Source organism: Mustela erminea, chromosome 1, assembly GCF_009829155.1.
Source record: "Mustela erminea isolate mMusErm1 chromosome 1, mMusErm1.Pri, whole genome shotgun sequence".
Classification (NCBI taxonomy): domain Eukaryota; kingdom Metazoa; phylum Chordata; class Mammalia; order Carnivora; family Mustelidae; genus Mustela; species Mustela erminea.
Window position 1 is genome coordinate 103,468,840 of NC_045614.1, and position 24,382 is coordinate 103,493,221.

General features: G+C 47.2%; 1 protein-coding gene across 7 annotated transcripts; it reads right to left on the bottom strand.

Annotated features, from left to right (window-relative positions):
• Nucleotides 1–131: 131 nt before the first annotated feature.
• Nucleotides 132–23,415, bottom strand: PIGZ (phosphatidylinositol glycan anchor biosynthesis class Z). 7 transcript variants are annotated; one of them, XR_004284118.1, is made up of 6 exons: nt 23,366–23,415; nt 19,547–19,672; nt 5,958–6,169; nt 2,922–4,489; nt 2,788–2,840; nt 132–1,210 (listed from the first exon to the last, which is right to left on the bottom strand). XR_004284118.1 is itself a non-coding variant. In XM_032337017.1 (5 exons), the coding sequence occupies exons 3-4, from the start codon at nt 6,073–6,075 to the stop codon at nt 2,922–2,924; spliced, it is 1,686 nt and encodes a 561-aa protein (XP_032192908.1). In that variant the 5' UTR covers nt 6,076–6,169; nt 19,547–19,672; nt 23,366–23,415; the 3' UTR covers nt 140–2,840. The 7 variants fall into 7 exon arrangements, 6 of the variants coding, with proteins under 6 accessions (XP_032192908.1, XP_032192883.1, XP_032192891.1 ...); XM_032337017.1 differs by having other exon boundaries at nt 140–2,840; XM_032336992.1 differs by adding an exon at nt 12,787–12,850 and having other exon boundaries at nt 140–4,489; nt 5,958–6,166.
• Nucleotides 23,416–24,382: the final 967 nt, after the last annotated feature.

Genomic DNA, 24,382 nt, shown 5'->3' on the forward strand with positions numbered 1-24,382 from the left:
AAATCCGTGGTATACAGAAATGCCTGGTCATTGAGGCCTCTGACCGAATTTCTGATTGCTCTTTAGTTAATCATGCAATCTAGAAAGCTTGAAGCCACAGGAAATGCTTCTAGGCTGGTGACCAACCAGAATTTATATCCTGGCCTTTCTGATAGGTACAGAGAAAGAGCTGGATAGGGGTGGAGAGACCTGCTGTGGGAATGGAGAAGCTAAAGTAACATTGTAATATCTGACTTGATATCCTATCCTGGTCATCCCATTGGAGGTGCTGCTGTTTAATCCTGAGGCCTGGAGTCCCACTCTCCTAATGACCACAGTCCTGGTTTGGCATCCTTTCCACACCCCAATCCTATTAAAGGACAAATCCTCATCCCAGATCAGAGGCAACTCTGGATCCTCCTTTGAGGCTGGTAGTGAGGAGCCTGGGGAGCTTGTTCCTTCTCTGGCCTTCCTGCCACACTGGTCTCAATCCCACTCATTTGTCTCTGGATCTCAGCAGCAGAGTATTAGCTGTCCCCAGCCTGACTCCCTACCCTCAGCACAGGCAAGCACACTCACTGGGAGGTCTTTTTCCAAACTGGCAGGGACAAAAAGGGAAGCAGGGCAGGAAGCAATGAAGCTGCTAGACAAACTGGTCATTTTGGTAAGAAAAGAAAGAAAGCAAGAGAAGGGGGCTGTGTTTATTTCTCATGGAAGTGGGTAAGAACTAAGTTCTCTCTGTTTTTGTAGAGGGAGTCGGAGCAGAGAGAGAAAACTTGGTCCTTTCTGGTTCAGCTGTAGGTGATTTCAGATGACTTCTGCTTCATTGGAGGAGACTCCAGTGATTGTAGTCACCGGCTTGCCATCCCACCCATAAGCCTATTACTAAAGAAACATCAGATTCTTCCCACCACCCCCGGTGGCAATCTCCCAGCATGCTTTTCAAGCTTTCCTAAATTCTGCTAGAGAGTGAAGCAGGGAAGCAACTCCTCCTGCTATCTTGCAGGGCAATTCTGATTCCTCCCTTGATGCTGCATAAACTTAGATACAAACGCTTTATGGACAAATTTATTAGAAGTCAGACCATCAACAATCTACACAGCCTGTTATAACCAATTTCCTGGAATTCCTCCAGGAAATTCTGAGATTGTGGATCCAACTGGGGGAAGAGTCTGGGACCCTGGAGTCAGGTGTCTCCAAGATGGCACTTGGGCAGAAAAGCCATCTTTGGCTGCAAAGAAAAGAGGAAGTATTTCCTGTGTGCCAAAGATGACGCTAAGCACTACGGATAGGAAGACAAATGAGAGGTTCATAGAAACATAAACCACAAGAGCAATTACTACAGAATTTAAAAGAGGGAAAAGTCCAGTAGTTTGCTGGAGCCAATGTCTACTGGCATCTCCTCTTAGCTTGGAGTTCAGTAGCATCATTGTGGTAGTTTGAAATCAGTCAGGTGGGAGTATTTACGCCATGGAAATCGGCAAATGCTCCACATGGGGGCTTTTGTGCCCCCAAAGAATGGTTGCTAAACATTTACTAGCATATCACTGACCCTGCCTGTCTTTGGGGTTGGAGTCAGGAGGAGCGTGTGGCACCAAGAACAAGCAGCAGCCACGAACAGCGTGACTGGGAGGGCCGCTGCTTTGGGCTGCCCCAAACCTTAGCCAGCAGGTCAGGACTAGAAGAATGCTCAGGCTTGGTCAAGTGTTGGTTTGGTCTCCAGCTCTGTATTGACTTACAGCTCAATGATTTCTGTGGCCTGGGTGCCTCTTATTTTCAGGAGGTGGTAGAGATTTGAGGAGGGAGAATGAGGACAGGGTGAGTGCTGCAGCTCCTCACGTTCCCAGTGGATTGGTTAGGGGTGCCCTTAGAGGGGGCGCCCGTGCCTGGAGCTGTGATGATAGCTTTCATCACCCACAGGGCATGGGGTTTGCTCTCTATCCTATGAAGCGGTTTCTGATGGGGGCTTTGAGCTTAGTGAGCCACCAGACTGCATTTAAGAAGTCTCTGGGAGCACCAGAGAGCTCCCAAGTGGAGACAGCTACTAATTCTCCATTCCCACTAGGGCCCGCTGAGGACGGGGAACATCTGGGCTCCCCAATCCGGAAGAATGCTCCTTAAAGGGTGAGATGCAGAAAGGTCCTACCCCCTCCCTCAGGGACAGGAGTAGAAGAGAGTGAGGAGAGCAATTCTAGAACTACTTGTTTTGGTAATAACCCCATGCGGAGACAGCAGGCCCCAGAGTGCCATTAAATACACCGCCACACCAAGGCTGCTTAAAGAGCTTTGGGACAGATATGCTTGTTTAGATGGGGGACATGCACTGCAGACCAAGGCATGACACAGTGTTAGCTGGCAGACACCTCAGAGACACTTTTATCCACTGTGCAGATTGGCAACTGAGGCGAGGTGAGGGGAAGGGGCTTTCTTAAGATCACACAGCCAGACAGTGGCAAGTAGACCAGGGACTAGAACTCGGGTCTCTGGAATCTGAACTGCCTGCTCTATACATCACCACTGCCTCCTTCCTGGTGATCTAGGAAGCCGGAGGGTTATCCGACAGGAAGAGATAAGGCATCCTGGAAGGTTTGAGAGAGGAATGCCATCTGCACGCAGATCTCTCTCTTTTCATAACCAGGTGCTAGCTACTACATATCAAAATATCACAGTGGCTAGAAGGAATAGGGCAGGAACAGACCTGAGGCTGTTCACCAGACACCGGTTACACCAGGTTCTTTGGGGAAATTGGTGTCAGGATTGTGACTGGTCAGATCTTTGGTCTTCAAGGGGAGAAGGGTGCCAGCTTACCCAGAAGGCAGAGCAGCCAAAGCCTATGCACAGGAGAGGCAGGAGTGGGACTTCTGGAAGGGAGAGGAATGGAAGAGAATCAGGGCTTTGTTCCAGCCCAGCTACCCACACAGAAGGTGCAGTGGTACCTTCACCTATGGCCAACTCATGGGCGGTGGCTTTTTGGTCACATTGCCAGGCTTCTCCCCCAGTTCCAAGATGTGAAGGCTGAGATGGTTCCTCCAAGCCCCACTCAGCAGAGAAGACAGGGTTGGTGGGTCTTCCAGGGTCAAGTGGGGAAACAGGAGCGTCTCACTCTTGAGAGGGAAGTGGCACTTCTCCATGGCAGGCCTGGCGGTGCCCGGGGTCACCACAAAGAGGCGGCAGAGCCACGGCCCACCAGCCACCTGGCAGGCTGGTTGTCTGGTGAAGTTGTTCAGGGCTCGGCACAGGACCCAGTCCTCAGTCCCAGCCAGGTCCACCACCTCCACCGGCGAGCCCAGGCCTGGGAGGTGGAGAAGGTGCCTGGGGGGCATGTAGGTGTGGGTGAAGAGGAGTGTGTAGTGGGTGGGTAGGCTGGGGGATGCGGGGGCATGAACCACCTGCTCCAGGTGCCCCAGGCCGGGCACTAGGCCCCCCTGGTGCAAGCAGCCAAAGAAGAGGGCGCCCAGGACATTGAAGAGGACCAGGGGGCCCTTGCAGGGCACAGGCTGGGTCTGTGGACTACAAAGCAGGACTAGGGGGACTAGGAGGGGGATCAGGAACCTAGCCTCCTGGTGGCTAAAGGCAGAAAGCAGGGCCAGAGGCGTGAAGTAGAGGAGCAGGAGGCAAGACCTGGGGCCAGAGAGCAGGCTCCTGTGCCCCAGAGCCCTCAGGAAGCCCATCTGTGCAAAGGCCCGGCGGCAGGCTTGCAGCTGTAGCCACGCCGCCTGCAGGGCCTGGGCATGCAGTATCCCAAAGAGCAGGAAACCGTTGACGGCCAGGTGAGTGAGCCGCAAATGTGTGCCATGCCTTGCCAGGTTCTGAGGATCCAGGTTGTAGTACAAGAAGTTGGCAGGCGTAAGAACGAGGGTGCTGGATCTAGAGGGACTGGAGAAATACCAGCTGTCCACAGCCACGAACACCGCCGCCACGAGGCTCGCTCCCGGGAGCAGCGCCAGCATTTCCTTCGCCAGCGACTTGAAGCCGGGGTGCGCCGCGCCGCGGCTGCTCCAGAGGAAGAGTGGGACCAGAGCAAAGGCCAGAAACGTGGGCCGGTTGAAGAAGCCAGCAGCCATGATGCCCCCCAGCAGCCAGCTGTGCCCCCACGGGCCCGGGGCGGGCTTCCTGGGGGTGGGGCTCCACGCCAACCTGGGGGACACCACCACCAGCAGCCCTGCAAAGAGCAGTCCCTCGATGGCGTTGGAGAAGGTCCTCGTGTAGAAGACCAGGGTGACGTAGGAGCCGGACAGCAGGACCAGGGCGTTCCAGCGCTCCGCCCCCCATAGAGGGGCCAGGTGGTACACGGCCACGTCCAGGGCAAAGGAGAGGGCGGTGAGGAGGAGTCGGGGCCCCACCAGCAGCACGTAGCCACTCACCGGGCCCCGCCGCGGCCCCCACTGCTCCCAGAGCCTGAGCAGCCAAAAGGCGGAGCCGGAGGTCAGCAGCGGGAAGAGCACCGTGCGGCAAGAGCTGCTGGGGTCAAATTCCCAAGGCCGCGCAGCCTCCACGCCCAGGATGTCCTCTGCGGACAGAGAAGCGGAGCTGAGCCAGGTCCAAGCTCAGAGACAAGGGTTGCAGCCCCAAGATGTTCCCACCCCCTCGTCAGCGTGCCGTGCACACTCCCCGGACTCTAGGGACCGCGGGTTTTACGCCGGTTACTGCTTTATGTTGCAGCGGACCTGACGGTTAGGTAGGCGATAACCCAAAGGGAGGGGCGCCTGGGTGGCTCAGTAGGTTAAGCATCCCACTCTGGATTTTGGACCAAGTCATGATCTCAGGGTCCTGAGATCCAGCCCCGCTTGGGGCTCCATGCTCATCAGGGAGTCTGCATGAAATTCTATCTCTCTGCGCCCCTCCCCCACCTCTAAAATAAATATCACCCCCCCACCCCCCAAAAAGAAGAAGAAGGTGAAAAGGAAACAAAATCAAAGTCAGATCAATCTGGCTGGGTTTTTCTGTTTTTGGTTTTTTACTGGCTCAGGTTAAAAAAACTGGCAAAGACTGGACCTTTCACCTGAAGAAACAAATCCAGCTGTGAGCCCTATGGCAGGGCCAGCTGCATGTTTCCCCAGTATCCATTGCTTTCTTCCTTCCTTAGTCTCTTCACTTGGGCATTTGGTCAGATATAAAGACTATTTTTCAGCTTCCTTCACAGCTAGGTGTGTTCATGTAATACATTCTGACCAATGGGATGGAAATGAGCAAAAAGTATGTGACATTCAAAATATGCCCTTAAAGGGGTGTCTGGCTTACTCAGTCGGAGGAGCATGTGACTCTTGATCTTGGGGCTGTAAGTTTGAGCCCTACGTTGGGTGTAGAGAATACTTAAAAAAACAAATCTTAAAAAATATATGCCCTTAGAGAGAGCAAGCATGCCCATCTCCTTTCCAGTGGCTGGAAAGACTTCATTTTAGACTTGATGGCTGGAGCTCAAGCAGCCATTTTGAACCATGTGGAGGTTCAAAACTATGAACCATATGGAGGAGGAACCCATGTGCCCACAACATCTGAAAAGCCTCATAGTCCCTGTCAGCCATCCTCTTGATATATTCTATACCCCTCTGCAGATAAATTCTAACAAGTGAGCATTCCAGGCCTGGATTCCCTCACCCCTCAGAAGAACCCAGAAAAGAAAAGTTTCAGTATCTCAGACCACAGCCCTGTATAAGTTTCCCTAAGCACCCGGGAAGCCCCACTCTAAAATCTCTCCACTGAGGAGCCCAAAACAACTTTCATTCTGAATAATCGGTACTGTTGGTCCAAGCAGGAAAACATCAAAGAGGCTGGCATTTCATTAGTACTGCCCAGAAGGTCAATGTCGCTGGTCAGGAAGGAGATGTGAAATCCCCACTTTCAAGTTCTTATTCCAGACAGGCTCATGGATTTACTGCTCAACCCCAAAGACATAGATTCTCCTTCCCCCTGAGTATGCAAACAGCAACCATCCAGACTTTGCTGCTGCATATCTTAACTGTATGCAGGGAACTTACCTGCCATGACCTCGGGTGACTGGAAGAACTCATCTGGGTGTACGTAGCCTGTCTGCGGCAGGAGACACCACACCAGGCGGAGAAGGCTCAGGCTGGCCCACAGCACACGGAGGGTCATCTTTAGATCAAACTGCTGCCAAGATCCTGCGGATGTCTGGAATGGCTTCTCAGTTTGCTACAGACACTATTCTGGTTCCACGGATCCGCACCTGCTGAGGATAGCCCCTGTTAGTTGTTACAAGGTGAATTATACACCTTGTTACAAGTTGTTACAAGGTGTGTTCAGTTGTCTGAACAAATTCAAAACTGGTCTACAAACAATAAGAGCTGATGTTTACAAATGCTCACTAAGTACCAGGAACCTCACGTGCCTGTCTCACGTCATCCTTTCTACAGTCTGGGGCCATGGGTCTTACTGTAGCCACTTTTTAAATTATTTTATTTATTTTGTGTTTTGTATTTTATTTTTATTTATTTTATTCAGAGAGAGAGAGAGAGCGCGAGCTGGGGGGAAGGTAGAAGGAGAGGGAGAAGCAGACTCCCTGCTGAGTGGGGAGCCTGATGCGGGACTCGATCCCTGGACCCTGGGATCATGACTTGAACTGAAGGCAGACACTTAACCAACTGAGCCACCCAGGCATTCTTTACTGTCTCCATTTTACATATAGGGAAACTTAAGGCCTCTGTTGAGTGACCTGGTTACTTGCCGACTGTATTTGCTAAGTGTCTAAGTATGACATCTGCAGATAGGATTTAGGGTGGCCTCCAAATACGGGTCTCACCGCCCCGTTCTGTTCACCAGCTCCTGTCTATAGGCAACCATGGCAGCCTGCCTCTTGCTCTTCTGAGAAACTTTGCAACCTCAATGCATTCCATCCATTTCCCTGCAAAAATAAATGACATTTGACCCCACGGTCTCCAGTCACTCCCTCCAACCTTCACACACCCTGAAAGTTACCTTTGGAAGGTGATGAGAACTTACAGCTATGGTCTGGCTGTGTGCGCCCCACCTCACTAAGGTGTTGAAATCCTAATGATTGATGTGATGGTGTGAGACAGGTGAGGCCTTTAGGGTGGAGCGCTCATGAATGGGGATTAGGGTTCTTATAAAAGAGACCCCACAGACTGAGATGACACAATGGGAGAGTGGCTCTGTGCCAGGAAGAGGGCTCTCAGCATGCCAGCGCCTTGACCTTGGACTTGCAGCCTCCAGAAATGTGAGGAATAAATTTCTGTTGTTTCTTAAGCCACCCAGTCTGTGGAGTTCTGGGACAGCAGCCTGAGCACGCGAACACACTTCCTCCTTGTGGGGATTTTTACTCTCCCGACTCAAAAGTCAGTAGGACTCTCAGCCGGTGGCATGAAGGACCTCCTTCTCAGACATCAGCACCCTCGTATCATCTCAGGTACACAGAAACACAAGTTTGATTCTCCTCCAAGGATACACGTGGTGACTGTTTTTCCGAATTTGATATTTTATTTTAAAGATTTTATTTATTTATTTGACAGAGATCACATGTAGGCAGAGAGAGAGGAGGAAGCAGGCTCCCCGATGAGCAGAGAGCCCTACGAAGAACTCAATCCCAGGCGCCCCCTCACCCCTGACTTTGAGATTTTATTTTATTTTTTTTTAAAGATTTTATTTATTAATTTGACAGAGAGAAATTACAAGTAGGCAGAGAGGCAGGCAGAGAGAGATAGGGAAGCAGGCTCCCTGCTGAGCAGAGAGCCCGACGCGGGACTCGATCCCAGGACCCTGAGATCATGACCTGAGCCGAAGGCAGCGGCTTAACCCACTGAGCCACCCAGGCGCCCCTGACTTTGATGTTTTAAAGCCTGACCTTCAACAGCCATTGTTCTCAGGTGGAATATGTCTTCACAGAGGAGAGGAGAGAGAGGAAAGCACCAGAACAGGAATCTAGTAGAGACTGACAAGGAGCCTCTTAATCCTTACTAACACCTCGAGGAGTTTGAAAGATAACTTTTGCAGTCTCTGCTCCAGCTTTTGGACTGAATTATACAGATCCTTTTCTCCAGAGCCAGTGAACGAGTATCCCGACTTTTAGAGAGAAGTTGAGGCCAAGCTTGGTGCTGGGATGCAAGCAAGGATTCCATTCTGCCCCAGGCAATGCCCGAAAAAGAACTTCAGTTTCCTCTGTTTTGACCTTAGCCTGTACTTCATCACTGATCAAATTCTTCTTTTTTTTTTATTATGTTCAGTTAGCCCCCCTATAGTACATAATTAGTTTTTGATGCAGTGTTCAGCAATTCATTAGTTGCATATAACACCCAATGCTCATCACAACACGTGCCCTCCTTAATACCCATCACCCTGTTACCCCATCTCCCCACCCCCTCCCTGCTGAAATGCCCAGATTGTTTCTCGGGATCTGCAGTCTCTCATGGTTCATCTCCCTCTCTGATTTCTCCCCTTTTGGATTTCCTTCCCTTCCCCTATGATCCTCCATGCTATTTCTTATGTTCCACATATGAGTAAAGCCATATGATAATTGTCTTTCTCTGCTTGACTTACTTCACTTAGCATAATCCCCTCCAGTTCCACCCCTGTTGATGCAAACGGTAGGCATTCTTCGCTTCTAATGGCTGAAAAATATTCCATTGTATATATGGACCACATCTTCATTTATCCTTCTTTCCAGCTTACCTTTTTTTTTTTTTTTTAGATTTTATTTATTTATTTGTGAGAGAAACAGTGAGAGAGAGCATGAGAGAGGAGAAAGTCAGAGGGAGAAGCAGACTCCCCATGGAGCAGGCAGCCAGATGCCGGACTCTGGGATCATGACCCCAGCTGAAGGCAGTCACTAAACCAACTGAGCCACCCAGGTGCCCTCCAGCTTATCTCTTAACTTGGGCAAAAGACCCTGCCAGCAAAGCACCCCAGGGAGGAGGGGAGGGAGGACCAAACCTACCCCTTCAAGCAATAAGGATGGCCCTGAGCCAGCAAGCCCCATGTGAGTGACCCCAAGACAATGATAGACCTGACCTTTACCACCCACCTGCAGAGTCCAGTGTCTTCCCATATTGGCCTTCCTGAAATCAATTCCTTTCCTGTCTCACCACCACTTGCCTCTCAGTGGCTGAACTGGTCTGTCCAGGGGTTTGCCCCTCTGCCAGCTCACATGCCCTCACTTTAACTTTCCTTCCAGGCTGGGATTCAAAGTGCATTGTAATTGAACAGTTCACAGGATGAGATTATGGGTTTGGTTTTCGGCCATTTCAGCCCTGCAAATAACAGGAGAGAAGGGTCTCTTTCGGGGCACACAAAGGTCATTTTTTGAAGACCTTGAGCTGGGAATTGGAAGCTCAGCAAAGACATCACATACACGGTCACCCAAAACCTTCTGGGATATCTCTAATGCCACGTCACTCCATGGACTACCAGTGCCCTCTTTATCACTCGAAATAGAGTCATTAGTGCCTTTAAATCTAATCAGTCTAGAGAACCAATTCCAGAAAACACAAAACCTCTATTCATGAAAGTCAGGAGATTCTGTTCCTCTAGAACCACTTGCGGTAAATAAAGTCTGTATTTGTCTGTATCGTTCAGGCAGATATATATATATATATATATATTAAGTATATAATGTATATAGAGAAGATATACATTAAGATCAATCTCAAGGAATTGGGTTATGCATTTGGGGAGCTGGCTAGGCAAATCTGAAATCTCTAGGGCATCAGGAAGGGCAGGTCTCTCTGGGGCAGGAGAAGCTGCAGGCCACAGAGAGAAATTTCTTATTCAGGAACACCTTGGTTCATTCTAAAGACCTTTCCGCTGATTCTGTCAGGTCTACACAGGTTATCTAAAATAACCTCCCTTATTTAAAGTCAGCTGATGGTGGACTGTCATCACACCTACAACATACCTTCAACAGCAGCAGGTGTTTGATTAACTGGGGACTATCACTTTGTCAAGCTGACACAAAAAACTGACCACCCCCTAAATAATCTGGGGTTTATAACCGTATTTGAATTTTATTATTTATTTTACTTAAAGATTTGTTTGGGGCACCTGGGTGGCTCAGTCAGTTGAGCATCTGCTTTCAGCTCAGGTCATGACCCCAGTGTCCTGGTATCGAGTCCTGCACTCCCTGCTCAGTGGGGCATCTGCTTCTCCCCTGGCTTATGCTTACTCTCACACTTTCTCTCTCTCTCTCTCTCTGACAAATAAATAAATAATAAAATCTTTTTTTAAAAATAAAAGATTTATTTATTTATTTATTTGAGAGAGAGAGTAGGGGTAGGGGCAGAGGGATAGAGTCTCAAGCAGACTCCACACTAAGTGTGGAGCCCGACGAGGGCCTCCATCTCACCACCCGAGCTCACACCCTGAGCTGAAACCCAGAGAGGGACACGTAACCGAATGTGCCACCCAGATGCCCCTCTGTGTTTGAATTTTGGATCAATGCAATAATTCTTCATGTAACCTACCAGTGACTTGTGTCTTTTACTCAAGATTCTAGTGGGGGGATTCATGCTGTTCCCAGCAGCTGCAGTCCATCCTCATTGCTCTGTGGTATTCCACTGGGTGGGTATACTAAAATTAATTTACCCTTTGGGCTGTTTTTATCTGCAAGAGCATCTCCAGGTGTTGACACATTTTTCTATTCCTAAGCATGCTGCTATAAATATACTCTTATACAAGACTTCTCTGAACTACATACCTAGAAATGGGATCCCTGGGTCTTGGGCATGCATACTTTTAACTTCATTAAACAATGGCCAGCGGTCCTCAGAGGTCCCACCAGCCAGCAGACGTTACAGTACCCACTGCTTCAATATGCTTGGGATTGTCTAACAGCTTGATTCTGTGAATCTTGGGGCTATTTACATGCATTTCCCTGATCACAAAAGTGGTCCAACACTTTTTCAAATGCTTGTGGAACACTTTTGGTGCTTCCATGGAATTCCTTCTGACCATTTTTTCTTACTATGTGTTGGAATTCTTTATATATTCTTTATATTGACTGCATGAGAAATACCCTTTTCCAATCTGTGGCTTGAATTCTTAACTCATTTCTATTCCTATAATGTTGGTTTCTTATGCTTTCTTTTTGTTTCTTGATCCTTTTCACCAACATTTTGTCAACTTTATGAATCTTTTTGAAAAATGGACTTCTGGTTTTGTTTCTCTTTTTTTTTTTTTCCTTTCATCTCCCTTTAAATTAATTTTTCTTTTTTGGGGCATCTGGGTGGCTCAGTGGTTTAAAGTCTCTGCCTTCAGCTCAGGTCATGATCTCAGGGTCCTGGGATCGAGCCCCACATCGGGCTCTCTGCTCGGCGGGGAGCCTGCTTCCTCCTCCCTCTCTGCCTACCTCTCTGCCTACTTGCGATCTCTCTCTCCCTGTGTCAAATAAAAAAATAAAACCTTGTTTTAAAAAAGTAATTTTTTCTTTTTTTTAAAGATTTTATTTATTTATTTGACAGACAGAAGAGAGGGAACACAAGCAGGGGGAGTGGGAGAAGGAGAAGCAGGCTTCCCACTGAGCAGGGAGTCTGATGCAGAGTTCAATCCTGGGACCCTGAGATCATGACCTGAGCCAAAGGCAGATGCTTAACGACTGAGCCACCCAGGCACCCTAATTTTTTTTATCTTTATTTTTTCATTCTGCTTACTTTTTTTTTTTTTGCTGTTTTATTTTAAACCGTTTGATATGGATGCTTAGCTCATTCATTTTGAGCCTTTAACTTTTCAGCTCATTAATTTTTGAACCCCTTTTCTATGAGAAATATTTAAGATAATACATTTTTCTTTAAATACTGTGTTAAGGGCTCCTGGGTGGCTCAGTTGGTTAAGCAACTGCCTTCAGCTCAGGTCATGATCCCGGAGTCCTGGGATCAAGTCCCACATCGGGCTCCCAGCGCCACGGAGAGTCTGCTTCTCCCTCTGACCTTCTCTCCTCTTGTGTTCTCTCTCACTGTTTCTCTCTGAAATAAATAAATAAATAAAATCTTGTTAAAAAAATAAATACTGTATTACTTGCATCCCACAAGCTATACTATATAATATTTCCATATTTTCATCACCTTTGGTTATCAAGATTTTCTAATCCTGAGACAGAGCAGGGACTCTACTGGGATCCCCTTAGTCCTGCCCAGGAAATCTAGTGTTCCTTGATAGTGGAAACCCTCTGCCTCTTGACTAGCATATCTTGCAATAATGCAAAGTAGGATGCCTATAAAAGGAAGGGTTCAAACTAGTCTGTGCTAGGGTGGACCCCAGCGCTGGCCTGTCACTGACCTTTCCCCTCATTAGAATACTAAAACCTCATATCTCATATTAATGAGACATCCAATGCCTAAGGAAGCATGTCCTATTCACTGTGTCTGCACACACGACTTCCTGTGTCTCTCCTCACCCTGCACACTCAGATGTCACTCCTTTCCTGTCACAATCTCTTTAAGAACTTCCCCCTGCTTTTGTCTGGAGAGCTGGCAGAAGAACACTTTCCTTTGTGCTGTCTTCCTGGTGCTGGAGCATAAACCCCCATAACAGCCTTGCCTGGAACTTCCTTTTGGCCTCTAATAAATTTCTATTGCTCAGAGACCCCAAGGACCCTTGTTGGTAAAAATTTCATTGTAATTTCTCCTTTGATTAATGCTTCATGGTTGAAGAATTTAATTTTTTATCAAAAATTTATTTTTTTTTTAATTTATTTTTTATAGCAGTGTTATGTTCACTGCAAAATTGAGAGGAAGGTTATAGAGGTTTCCCATATATCCCCCTCCCCCAACACATGCATAGCACCCCCTGCATTATCAACATTCCCCACCAGAGCGAAACATTTGTTATGACTGATGGACCCACCTTGTCATTGTCGTCACCTGAAGTCCTCAGTTTACATCACAGTTCACTCTTGATGTTGAATATTCTATAGGTTTGAACAAATGTATGATGACGTATCCACCATTATAGTATTGTAGAGAGCATTTTCACTGCCCTAAACATCCTTTGTGCGCTGCCTATTCATCCCTCCCCACCTCTAACATTTAGTATGTAAGGGTCCATTTTTGCAGACATTTCATGGATGCTGGAGAACACTATATATCCTCTAGTTACTGGAGACAGAGTTCCACACCTGTTCTTTAGATCAAGTTTCTTGTGTTGCTCAAACCTTTTATATCCTTAATAATTTTCCACGGCTTATTCTACACATCACAGAAATGTGTGTTGAAAGAGCCAATGCGGTAGTGAGCTTTTCTAATTTTCCTTGTGATTTTGTCATTTTAGCTCATTTTTAAAGCTATGTCATTGTTTTTATAAAAGTTTAGAACTGTTGTACCTTATTGGAAAATTGAACATTTTATCATTATACAGTTATTTTTTTTAATGTATCTTTTTAAAAAAGATTTTATTTATTTATTTGACAGAGAGAGAGAGAGATCACAAGTAGGCAGAGAGGCAGGCAGAGAGAGAGGAGGAAGCAGGCTCCCTGCTGAGCAGAGAGCCCAACGCGGGGCTCGATCCCAGGCCCCTGAGACCATGACCTGAGCCGAAGGCAGAGGCTTAACCCACTGAGCCAACCAGGTGCCCCTAACCTTTTCTTAAAGATTTATTTATTTTAGAGAAAGAGTGCATGTTGGGGGGGGGTGGGAGAGACAAGGGAGATGAAGACTCTCAAGCAGACTCCCCACTGAGCATGAAGCCCATGGGGCTCGATCTCACAACACTGAGATCACAACCTAAATTGAAATCAAGAATCAGATGTTTAACTGACTGAGCCACCCAGGCATCCCTATACAGTTATCTATTTATCTCTCATTTTTTGTCCCTAAAATATTTTCTCTGATATTAATATACTTACATGAGCTTTCTGTTATTTAGTATTTACTAGTATAACATTTTAATATTTATTTTTAAATTTTTTCTGTTGGAATCACTTTTAATATTTAAACACAAAAACCGAGGGGCACCTGGGTGGCTCAGTGGGTTAAGGCCTCTGCCTTCGGCTCGGGTCTATGATCCCAGGGTCCTGGGATGGAGCTCCGCATCAGGCTCTCTGTTCGGTGGGGAGCCTGCTTCCTCCTCTCTCTCTCTCTGCCTGCCTCTCTGCCTACTTGTGATCTCTCTCTGTCAAATAAATAAATAAATTAATAAATTAAAAAAATAAATAAATAAACACAAAAACTGAGCCCTTTTTTCTGTTTTAGACATATGCACACACACACAGGTCTCTAGTAGCCAAAATGGGCAAGAAAATGAGCTCCTGCTCTGTCCTCCATGGTCCCCACCCTGTGGTTAAAGCTGTTGCCAGCCCTTCCTCCTTTCCAACACAGAAATTCACAGCAGCTGCTTTTCAACTATAGTTGTAATGCCTTCTTTATTTCATACCATGTGTATGTCCCTTCTCAACATCTCCATGCTCAAACATAAAAATGGCCAGCGGCACATACTTCCCAGGAGCATCAGTCCCTATGCCTCAGTGGGAGAGTGAGGAGATTTTCCCATCACGAGGGTTTTGGCAAAAGGGGTGGAATGGCCAGAGCTGGCATAACCATCCACATTGCTGCACTCTGGTATCAGAGTGAAGGCAGAAGAAATGGGACAGTGTGGAGGGCACAGCTGCAAGTTGAGAGTCTCCGGGAGACACTGGGGAGAATTCTCCATGGCATGTGTAGAGAGATCAATGTACCAGCATTTAAAAAAAGAAAAAGGAAGAAGACGACTCCAAATAATCAACAGTTCCAACACTGTTGAATTTTCAAACTTGTTCCACCAAGACAAGTCACAGAGTAACAATCTAGATCTTTCCAGGAATTGGAGGTCGAGCCCTTGGCATGCCTCCTGAGAACCCTATGTGAGGCCCTACAAAGTATTTGCCACTGCTGTAGCTTCTGCTTCTCCATTTGCAACTTCTCCGTCTCAAGAACAAGAGGGAGAACGGGGATCGTGAAGGAGGTATCCCAACCCATAGGGCTGCCATGGAATATCTGGTTGCTGAGCCACAAAGACAGAGAGATCAAAAGGGGCTCCAGCCCCAGATGGGAGACTTTCTGGGAACATCTCTGATAGTCTCCACAATCTCTCCAAAAGGGCTTCCTCTAGCTCCTCCTCAGTGTTCTTGGCATCGCCTTTTGATAGCAATTCCTCCAGGGATGGGGCGCCCTGGGGGCTGCCGGTGGTGGCCAGTACTGTAATATTTAATACATTATGTTCTGTGCTTTCACTACGTTACGATTCAGGGTGTGCATTTCTTCTTTTTAAAAAGTATTTATTTATTTATTTGACAGACTGAGATCACAAGTAGGCAGAGAGGCAGGCAGAGAGAGAGGAGGAAGCAGGATCCCAGGGAGCCCGATATGGGGCTCAATCCGAGGACCCTGAGATCATGACCTGAACTGAAGGCATAGGTTTTAACCCACTGAGCCACCCAGGCACCCCTGGGTGTGCATTTCTTTTTAGCATAATTGAAAACGTTTTTGGCTTCTTGACTTTGTGGATAAGGGTCCTTTTCCATCTATAGATAGTAATCTTCCTTTTTTTATTTTTTCCAAATATTACCTCTTTTTTCTTCTTTCTTTATTCTCCCTCTGGAAGTATGATTAAATGTATGGTAGACCTTGTTGGTCTATCTTCCATGTCATTTTAACTTCTACTTTTGTATTTTCTATATCTTTGTCTGTCTGGTCTTTCAACTAATTTCTTCTGCTCTATCTTCCACATCCCTAATCATCCTTTCAGCTGTATTTAACCAGCTGTTAAACCTACTGAGAAGTGCCTGGGTGGCTCAGATGGTTAAGGGTCCTGGGATCTACCTCTGCCTCCGGCTCCCTGTTTAGCGGGGAGTCTGCTTCTCTCTCCACCTCTGCTCTTCCCCCAACTCGTGCACATGCTCTCTCCCTTCTCTCAAATAAATAAAATCTTTTTCTTAAAAAAAACCTATTGAGGGGCACCTGGGTGGCTCAGTGTGTTAAAGCCTTTGCCTTCGGCTCAGGTCATGATCCCATGGTCCTGGGATCGAGCCCCACATTGAGCTCTCTGCTTGGCGGGGAGCCTGCTTCCTCCTCTCTCTCTCTGCCTGCCCCTCTACCTACTTGTGATCTCTGTCTGTCAAATAAATAAATAAAATCTTTAAAAAAAAAACTATTGAGTTTTACCTTTCAATTTTATATTTTTCTTTCCTATGAGTTGTTCGATTTTTTTCCACATTTGTTTCTCTTTTGTCATATTATCAAGGCTCTTTTATTTTTATGTTACATTAAGCATATTTATTTGTTATACTAGATCTGATAATTTCAACATCTAAAGTTTTTTAGGTCTGAATCTGCTGTCTTGTTTCTGCTGGTTCTTACTCATCATGCCCTGTTTACTTCTATATTTACTAAATTATTTTCTTTCATTTACTCCTTGGATATAACCTGTGGGAATTATTTGAGGCCAGGGATGAAGGCAAATTTCTGAATTCCACTGAAAAGGATTTATACTTGCTTCTGTCAGGTACCTGGGGGCATCACAAGTCTGGGACCAATTTTGATCATATTATTGGCTACAGGGTTTTGTTTCTGTTTTCAGAGAAGCAAGTGCCTAATCATGTGAATTCAGGCTAAAAATCTATATGAGGGCAGGTTTGTGGTTACAATCCCAGAAACAGATTGCCCTACCTGCACCCTGATTCGATGAGCCTCGAGATCCAAAGAAGGCAGTTCTCTTACAGTCCTCTGGGGATGGAACAGTTTATTTCTAGGTCCCTTTTATACTGAGAATGTAGTCCTCTGGAGTCCCCGTTTTTAGAGAGAGTCTCCTGTCAGGCTTCTCTCTCGTGGGCTTTAGGATTTATCTTCCATCCTGCCGGTTCTGAGAGATCACAAAAACCCATGCTCATATGCACTCAGTTCTGCATATGTCCCGAGTCCAGGTCTGGCTTCAAGGCTCTGCAGGCCTCTCTAGGCCCCTGCTCTGGTGACTTAGCATTCCTTATCTTTTGTTCAGCCCACATATTATTATATTTATTATAATAGGTTTTGTACAAATAATACAAAGGAATGCAAGAAGAACTGCCTTTCTTGGAATCTAATGCTAATCAGATTAGGGAGGGCACAGGTTCCCCCCAGAGAAGGTGTGACCACGAGCCTACCTTCAGTCTAGCTTTTTAGCCTGAATTCACATGATCAGGTACTACCCCTCCCACAAGAACAAAAGAACCACCCAAGCCTGGGGCCGATAATGATTAGAAATGGTCCCAGACTCAGAATGCATATACAATAATGACATCAGATAGATTATATATGAATTATTATTTCACATTTATTTGTAGAGAGAAGGGTTGGCATAAGAAATAAGCATGCTGAGAGATAAGATGGGGGTTGTGAAAAGCTAAGTTAGTTTAAACTATGTCAGGTAGTTTTCAAGGAAGTCATGCACTCAGGAGTCAGCCTTGGTCAGAGAATCTTGTGGTCATTATCTGAGAGGAAACAGGAAACGTGAGAGGACCGTGTTGCAGTCACAGTGGTGCTTTTTCAGGATGTGGTCCCCAAACGCCTACGGGAAATTTGGGTGTCTTCACAATTACTGAAGGTAGATGGGATGGGAAGATGCCATGTCAAGGCCTCTGAAGCTGTTTCTAGAACTGCCGGGAGGCTGCTCCTCAATGTACGGGACAGTGGGTGATCAGGGGACCTTTGGGATAATGACCTGAACATGAGGCCTACAGAACAAGCCAGAGTAGGGACAAGGTAAGAGAGGGACTGGCTGGGATGGCAGAAGCCGACCTCTACTCACCGGCTCTGCCCACACCCACGGCTACTTCTCAGAGCTGCGGCTAGCAACCATGGGATTGAGTTTGGTCTCTCTGGGGGCTGTTTGACAATTCAGTGAGGCCTTTTAGTGCCTCTAGTATACTTTTAAAGAGGAAAGGCAATTATCTTATGATCTCTCTGATATGAGGAATCTGAGAGATAGGGCGGGGGTTTGAGGGGTAGGGAAGGAAAAAATGAAACAAGATGGGATCGGGAGGGAGACAAACCATAAGAGACTCTTAATCTCACCAAACAAAGTGAGGGTTGCAGGGTGGGTGGGGTAGGGATAGGGTTGCTGGGTGATGGCACTGGGGAGGGTATGTGCTATGGTGACTGCTGTGAAGTGTGTAAACCTGGCGATTCACAGACCTGTACCCCTGGGGCTAATAATACATTATATGTGAATAAAAAATAATTTTTAGAAAAAGAGGACAGGAACCGCACAGTGTTTGTTTTATATGCTTCTGTCGCTTAGCAAAGTATCATGAGCATCTTTCCACATGTTGTAAGCGCCCCCTCGTACCAGCCACAATCTCTCCATCCCTGCTCCCTCCGTTCTCTTCAGATGGCACCTTCCCTTCATCATAAACATGTTTGATTCTCCACCATTCCTAGAAAAACAACTAACCCAAACTCTCTCTGAAGTTGAGCCGCCCTCAATCCGCTATCCCTCTCTCAGTGGCCCTGCAAAGGATTCCTTAAAACATCCATGTTCGCTGAATTCGCTCCTCATGTCTTATTGGCTCTGCCCATCTCCACTGCGCTGACACAGCCCTCAAGAGCCTCCTTGCTTTTCCAACTGTCAGACCCAATGACCACTTCAGGCCCCCACCTTGCATATGCCATTTGACAACAGGGAGCCCTTCCGCAATTCGCAATTCCCGTCACCTTCTGCAGTGTCTTCCTACACCACAAAAGGCAGGCAAACAAAAAGCTGCCTTTTGTAGATCCCCTGGAAGTTCGGTTATACAAATTAGGTTTTAAGAATAGAGAAAGCAGGGGTGCCTGGGTGGTTCAGTTGGTTAAGCATCTGCCTTTGGCTCGAGTGATGATCCTGGGGTGTCGGGATCAAGTCCCCCTGTCATGTCAGGCTGCCCGCTCAGCGGGGAGCCTGCTTCTCCCTCTCCCTCTGCTCACTTGCTTACTCTCTAATAGATAAATAAAATCTTTAAAAAAAAAAAAAAAAAAAAAAAAGAACCAGGAAAGCAGATGTGAGACAAGCATATTTCTGCAGTTGGCCTTGTCTTCTCTGGGCAAACAAGGTTATGGGGATATGGAGTTTTTCCTGCAGCAGCTTTCCAGTGTCTGTCCCCAGCTTTGCAGGGACAGAAACACCGCTGCAGTTAGCGTGGTGTCCTGATTCTCAGCAACTAAATATGACTGAGTTCTAAGGGAGCCTTTACACCTGCCCGACTGTCACATGCATGGTGGTGGTCCCTCTCATGAGTTACTTCTGGGGGTTCAGAGTCTCCCCTGGAGGCCCAAATGACAACTCCTTCTCCCAATGCCCCCACAATTTTTAGTTCCTGTATATAAATTCCTTTTCTGCTGGCTTCTATTTCTCATACCGAACTCTGGTCATTTGGTACCAGAGGTGGCTGTAGGTAGCAAGCCCTCAAGGATGAGGACTTTCTTACGCTAAGAGAAAGTAACTTGGCACTGGCAGCAGGGGACACCTGGGCTTTGCGTAGGTCTCCTGGGTAGCGGATGCTCTGGGCCATGGCTCTGAGCAGCACAGCCTCCCCAAACCCCTCCCGTGCTTGTCCCCACAGCCTTCTAGAGCTTCTCAGTCCCCGAGCTTTACCACACCAGCGAAACCATCCTGCACTCACCTGCTTTTCCATCTTGACCCTGCGTCTCATTCTGATTTCATCCAGTGCCTCCACATTGAAGGGCCCCTCGTCACCCTTCTTCAGGACCTTCTGGGCCCCAGGTCCCAGCCCACAATTGGGTCCACCCTGTGGGGGAAGGAGAACCATGAAAGGGTCCAGACACATGCTCCCCTGCCTCCCACAAGAACAGACAGACATACATACATGCATGGGGAAAAAAAAGAAAATGAAGACAATAACTAGCAGTCTACCTTCCACGTCCAAAACTTTTTGGCAAAACAAGGATATTTTCTGGCAAATAAAAACTGAAAGATCTCCACAAGCAGACCCTCAGAACATTCCAAAGTTCATAATATATATATTAGGCAGAAGGAAAAATGATGCGGGAGAGAAGGTCTGAGATGGAAGCAGAAATAAGGAGCAGAAAAGTTGGTCATTAGAAGGGAGACATCTGGGACGTAGAAGCCAAGTAAAAGCTTTCCTTCCTCCTTTTGTTTTTCTTCTGGCAAGTAAGGTCAAGGCGATGGGTAAGTTTTATTCCTTTCTCTCTTTTTTAAAAGATTTTATTTATTTACCTGACAGAGAAAGAGAGGGAGAGAGAGAGAGCACAAGCAGTGGAAGCGGCAGGCAGAGGGAGAGGGAGCAGCAGACTCCCTGCCTAGCAGGAAGCCTGACTCAGGGCTCCATTCCAGGACCTTAGGATCATGATCTGAGCTGAAGGCAGACCCTTAACCGAGTGAGCCACCCCGGTGCCCTGATGGATAAGTTTTTTGATGTAGTGTTCCTTGTTAATTCACCAGCTGTGTGGGTGCTGGCAGGCAGCTGGGGTGGTTTGGCCTAGGCTGCCCAACCCTTGCATCGCAAACACAGCACTGTGCTCTGGAAGTCAGCAGTTCCGGGGCTGGCCTCCTGTGTCGCCTTCTCCTAACAGAGCCACAGAGGCAGCAGCTCCTATGGAGGTCAGTCTTGCAGTGTTCTAGAAGTCAAGATCTTGACCATTCAGAAGCTCCCAAGGTTCATAAGCAACTACTTCCCTATATTAAATCCCATGGTGATTCCAGTTGTTTGGAGACAATATCAACAACAAAAACTTTGATTCACACAGGCTTTAACAATTCATTACATCATATGACAAGACCACCAAAGCTTGGTGCCAGTGGGGCTCCTTTGCTACTTTCCAGTGACCCTTGTGATTTCTGCCTCTTTGTGTGGACATGGTCCTCAGGCTGGTAGCAAGACAGTTTGTCTCAGCCATTCCATCCAGACATGACAACACTGAGAGAAGTCTATAGATTCCTCGTGTATCACTTTTATTGTTGCTTCTTTTGCAACAGTTTATTCAGATATAGTGAATATAGTAATTCATTCACTCAATTAAAGTGTTCAATTCAGGGGTGCCTGGGTGGCTGGTCCAGTAAGCCTCTGACTCTTGATTTTGGCTCAGGTCCTGATGTTAGGGTTGTGGGAGTGAGTCCCACATGGGGCTCTGTACTCAGCACAGAATCTGCTTGTCCTTCTCCTCTCTCTCTCTTCCTCACATAAATAGATAAAATATATTTTTTTAAAGTGTTCAACTCAATAGCTTTAGTATCTTCACATATTTGTGTGACCATTGCCTCCGGCCAATTTTAATCTTTTTTTTTTTAAACATTTTTATCATTTGACAGAGAGGGAGCTCACAAGGAGGCAGAGAGGCAAGCAGAGAGAGGGGGAGAAGAAGGCTCCCTGCTGAGCAGAAAGCCCGATGCGGGGCTTGATCCCAGAACCCTGACATCATGACCTGAGCCGAAGGCAGAGGCTCAACCCACTGAGCCACCCAGGCGCCCCACCTCTGGTCAATTTTAGAACATTCTGGTCACCTCAAGAAGAAAATGCATACCACTGATTCAATCATCTCCCATTCTCCCACCACCACCTCAGCCCTAAGCAAGTGCTACCTACTTTCTCTCCCAATTTCCCTATCTCCCAGATTTCCCTATTCTGGACTTTCATATGACTAGAATCATACAGTATGTGGCCTTTTGTGGTTTGCTTCTCTCACTTAAAATGATGTTTTCAGAGTTCATTCATGCTATAGTCTGTGTCAGTACTTATCTGCTTTTACGGCCATATACAATTCCACTGCTTGTATATAGCATACTTTGTGTATCCATTCATCTGTCAATGAACATTTGAGTTGTTTCCACCTTTTGTCTATTACAAATAACGCCACTATAAATATCTGTGTGTAAGTTTCTGTGGGACCTAATTTTTTCATTTTCCTAGGTATTATACCTATGCTGGGTCATATGGTAACCCTACGTTTAATTGTTTGAGGAACTGCAAGATTGTTTTCCAAGCGTCTCTTCCTTTTTACGGTCCCATCAGCAATGCATAAGGGTTCTAAATTCTCCAAATCCTGGCCAACATGTGATGTTATCTGACTTCGATTCTAGTCATCTTAGTGAGTGTGAAATGATATCTCCTTGTGGTTGTCGTCTTCATGGGCAATTTTTTTTTAAAATCAAAGAAATCTTCCAGAAGCTCCTCAACAGACTTTCCACCAGGCCCCATTGACCAGAAAGGGATCAAATACCCTTCATAAACCTTCACTGGCAAGGGCAATGGGATAACCAGGGGCAACTGTGCTGCTGGTTTCGAGCTGGGGCTGTGGGCTACCTTCTCTGAGACACACAGAATCCACAACATGCTGACCCTGACAACATCAGGTTCTGTTAGGGAGAAGGAAGAAGACAGAGGATCAGTCAGCTGTGTGGCTCCTACATATGGCTTCCTCGGCACCAAGCTCTGGTGGCTTTCCTCCTTCTTCTATAACCATTTGTTTTTATGCTGTTCTTCCTCTGTCTACCCCTGAAATGCCAGGGCTCCTGGTGTTCAACTTCTACCCTTCTCAGCCTCTACACTCTTTTTGGATCATCTCATTTACTCTCCTGGTTTCAACTTCCATTTGATGACTTCTGAAATTGCTTCTTCTCTGAGCTTCAGATTTACTGATAATAAATAATAACAATGATAAGAGAGTTGCCATTTTTCGATATGTATTTTGTCCCAGACACCGCACATTGTCTCCTTTTATTCTCATTTTATCCCAACCCTAAAATTCTATTACTGTTGCTATCTTATGGATGAATTAACAGGTTTAAAGAAATCAAGTTTCTTGCCCAATGAGACAGAACTAGTAGGTTCATGAAGGTAGGCGCTGGACCCAGTCTGTCTGACCCTGGAGCCTGGATCCTGGAGCCACTGCCTGTTAGGCTTCTGCTCCCACATCAAACACAGGGAAGCCAACCAGAACTCATCACTTTCCCGAAAACCAGCCCTGCCCTCATCCCCTACAGCAGGGAGGGAATGACCGTTTGCCCAGTTATTCAGTCCAGAAATCCAGGGGTCATCTTCCTTCTTCACCCCTTCACTAAGTGATACTAATTTTCTTTCCTCACTTCTTTCCTGCCCCCCTCCCTCCCTTCTTCCCTATCATTTCTACACCCAAAGTGGGGCTCAAACTCACTGAACTCACAACCCCACAATCAGGAGTGGCATGCTTTACCAACTGGTAATGGCTTACAAGGCCCACCAGTCCCCACCAGCCCCACTCTCACCCCTGTGGGTGCAGAACTTGGCGCTCCAGAAACATCATGTCCTTCTGTAGTTAACCCCTTCTGCCCTGCCTTCTCACCCCAGTGCCTCTGCTCACATTGCTTCCTTGGCCGGATATGCTTATAATATAAAGGTTAAAACCCTCTTTGGAGTCCTAGGCCCAGTTTCAAATCCTTGCTGTCACTTGTTCATGACAAAAATGAAGTTAACAATAGTACCTACCTCAGAGCTGTTGTGAAGACAACATGAAAAAACAAACATAGGGATGCCTGGGTGGCTCAGTCAGTTAAGCATCTGCCTTCAGCTCAGGTCATGATCCTGGGATCCTGGGATCCAGTCCAACATGGGGCTCCCTGCTCAGCGAGGTGTCTGCTTCTCCTTCTCCCTCTGCTGCTCCCCCTGCTTGTGCTTGCTCTGATAAATAAAATCATAAAAAACAAAACATAACATGGTTTCTTTCATTATTCATTTTGCTTCAACTGCTGAGATCCCCCAGAAGCCCTCCCCAATCTCATTTCCACAGAGTCCTGTACTTCAGGACAAGGGTGCAGACGTTGGCTCTGTCCGATTGCTTCTCAGCCTCGTCTGGTTGAGATTCCTCCAGGTCTGCGATCTGCTGGTACCTATCTCAGCCCCTAGAATCGACCCAGTGTGCTTACTGTGGGGCGGAGGTCAAGGACAGAGTCGGAGGTCCCCAGAGGAGCTGACCACGCAGCAGGACACTGAACTTAACAAGTGCGGGAAGTTCTCCAGAAAGACCAGGGTGCGGCTCCACTGCGGCTCCCCCGGCGGAGGCGAGGCTGCAGGACTGGTCCCTACGACCAGGTGTTCAAGGGGGAGGAGCCAACCACACACGGGGTGTGGCCACTACTCACCTAAACCCAATCAAGATACGAGGCTGCTCATGCCTGCCCAAGAGCACGCTAAACTACCCGCGTGGAGATCCAGTCCTGCGGCCACAGCTGTGTGGCCTTCTCCAGGACGAGCATGAAGGGAGGGTTGGGGGAGATGGGGGCAAAGTGACTGTCTCCAGGAGGGCAGTGGAACAGCAGGTTCTAGAATAAAGGGACAGCGCCCGGGGCCACGGAGCTCTAATTGCGGGGCCGGGGAGCCGGCGCTGATAACCACAGACAAGGGGCATCCCAGCGCGTGTGCGGGGGGGTTGTGTGAAGGCGGGCATTAGGGAGAGACCATCTCGGTGGCAGGGGTACTCTGAAGCGGAAACCACTGCTCCGGGAG

Excerpts from the sequence above, each read along its gene's own strand:
- PIGZ (XM_032336985.1), bottom strand. The coding sequence starts at position 6,075 with ATGACCCTCCGTGTGCTGTGGGCCAGCCTGAGCCTTCTCCGCCTGGTG. Across the intron at positions 4,490-5,957 it reads GTCACCCGAGGTCATGGCAG|AGGACATCCTGGGCGTGGAG; the intron begins GTAAGTTCCCTG and ends CTCTGTCCGCAG.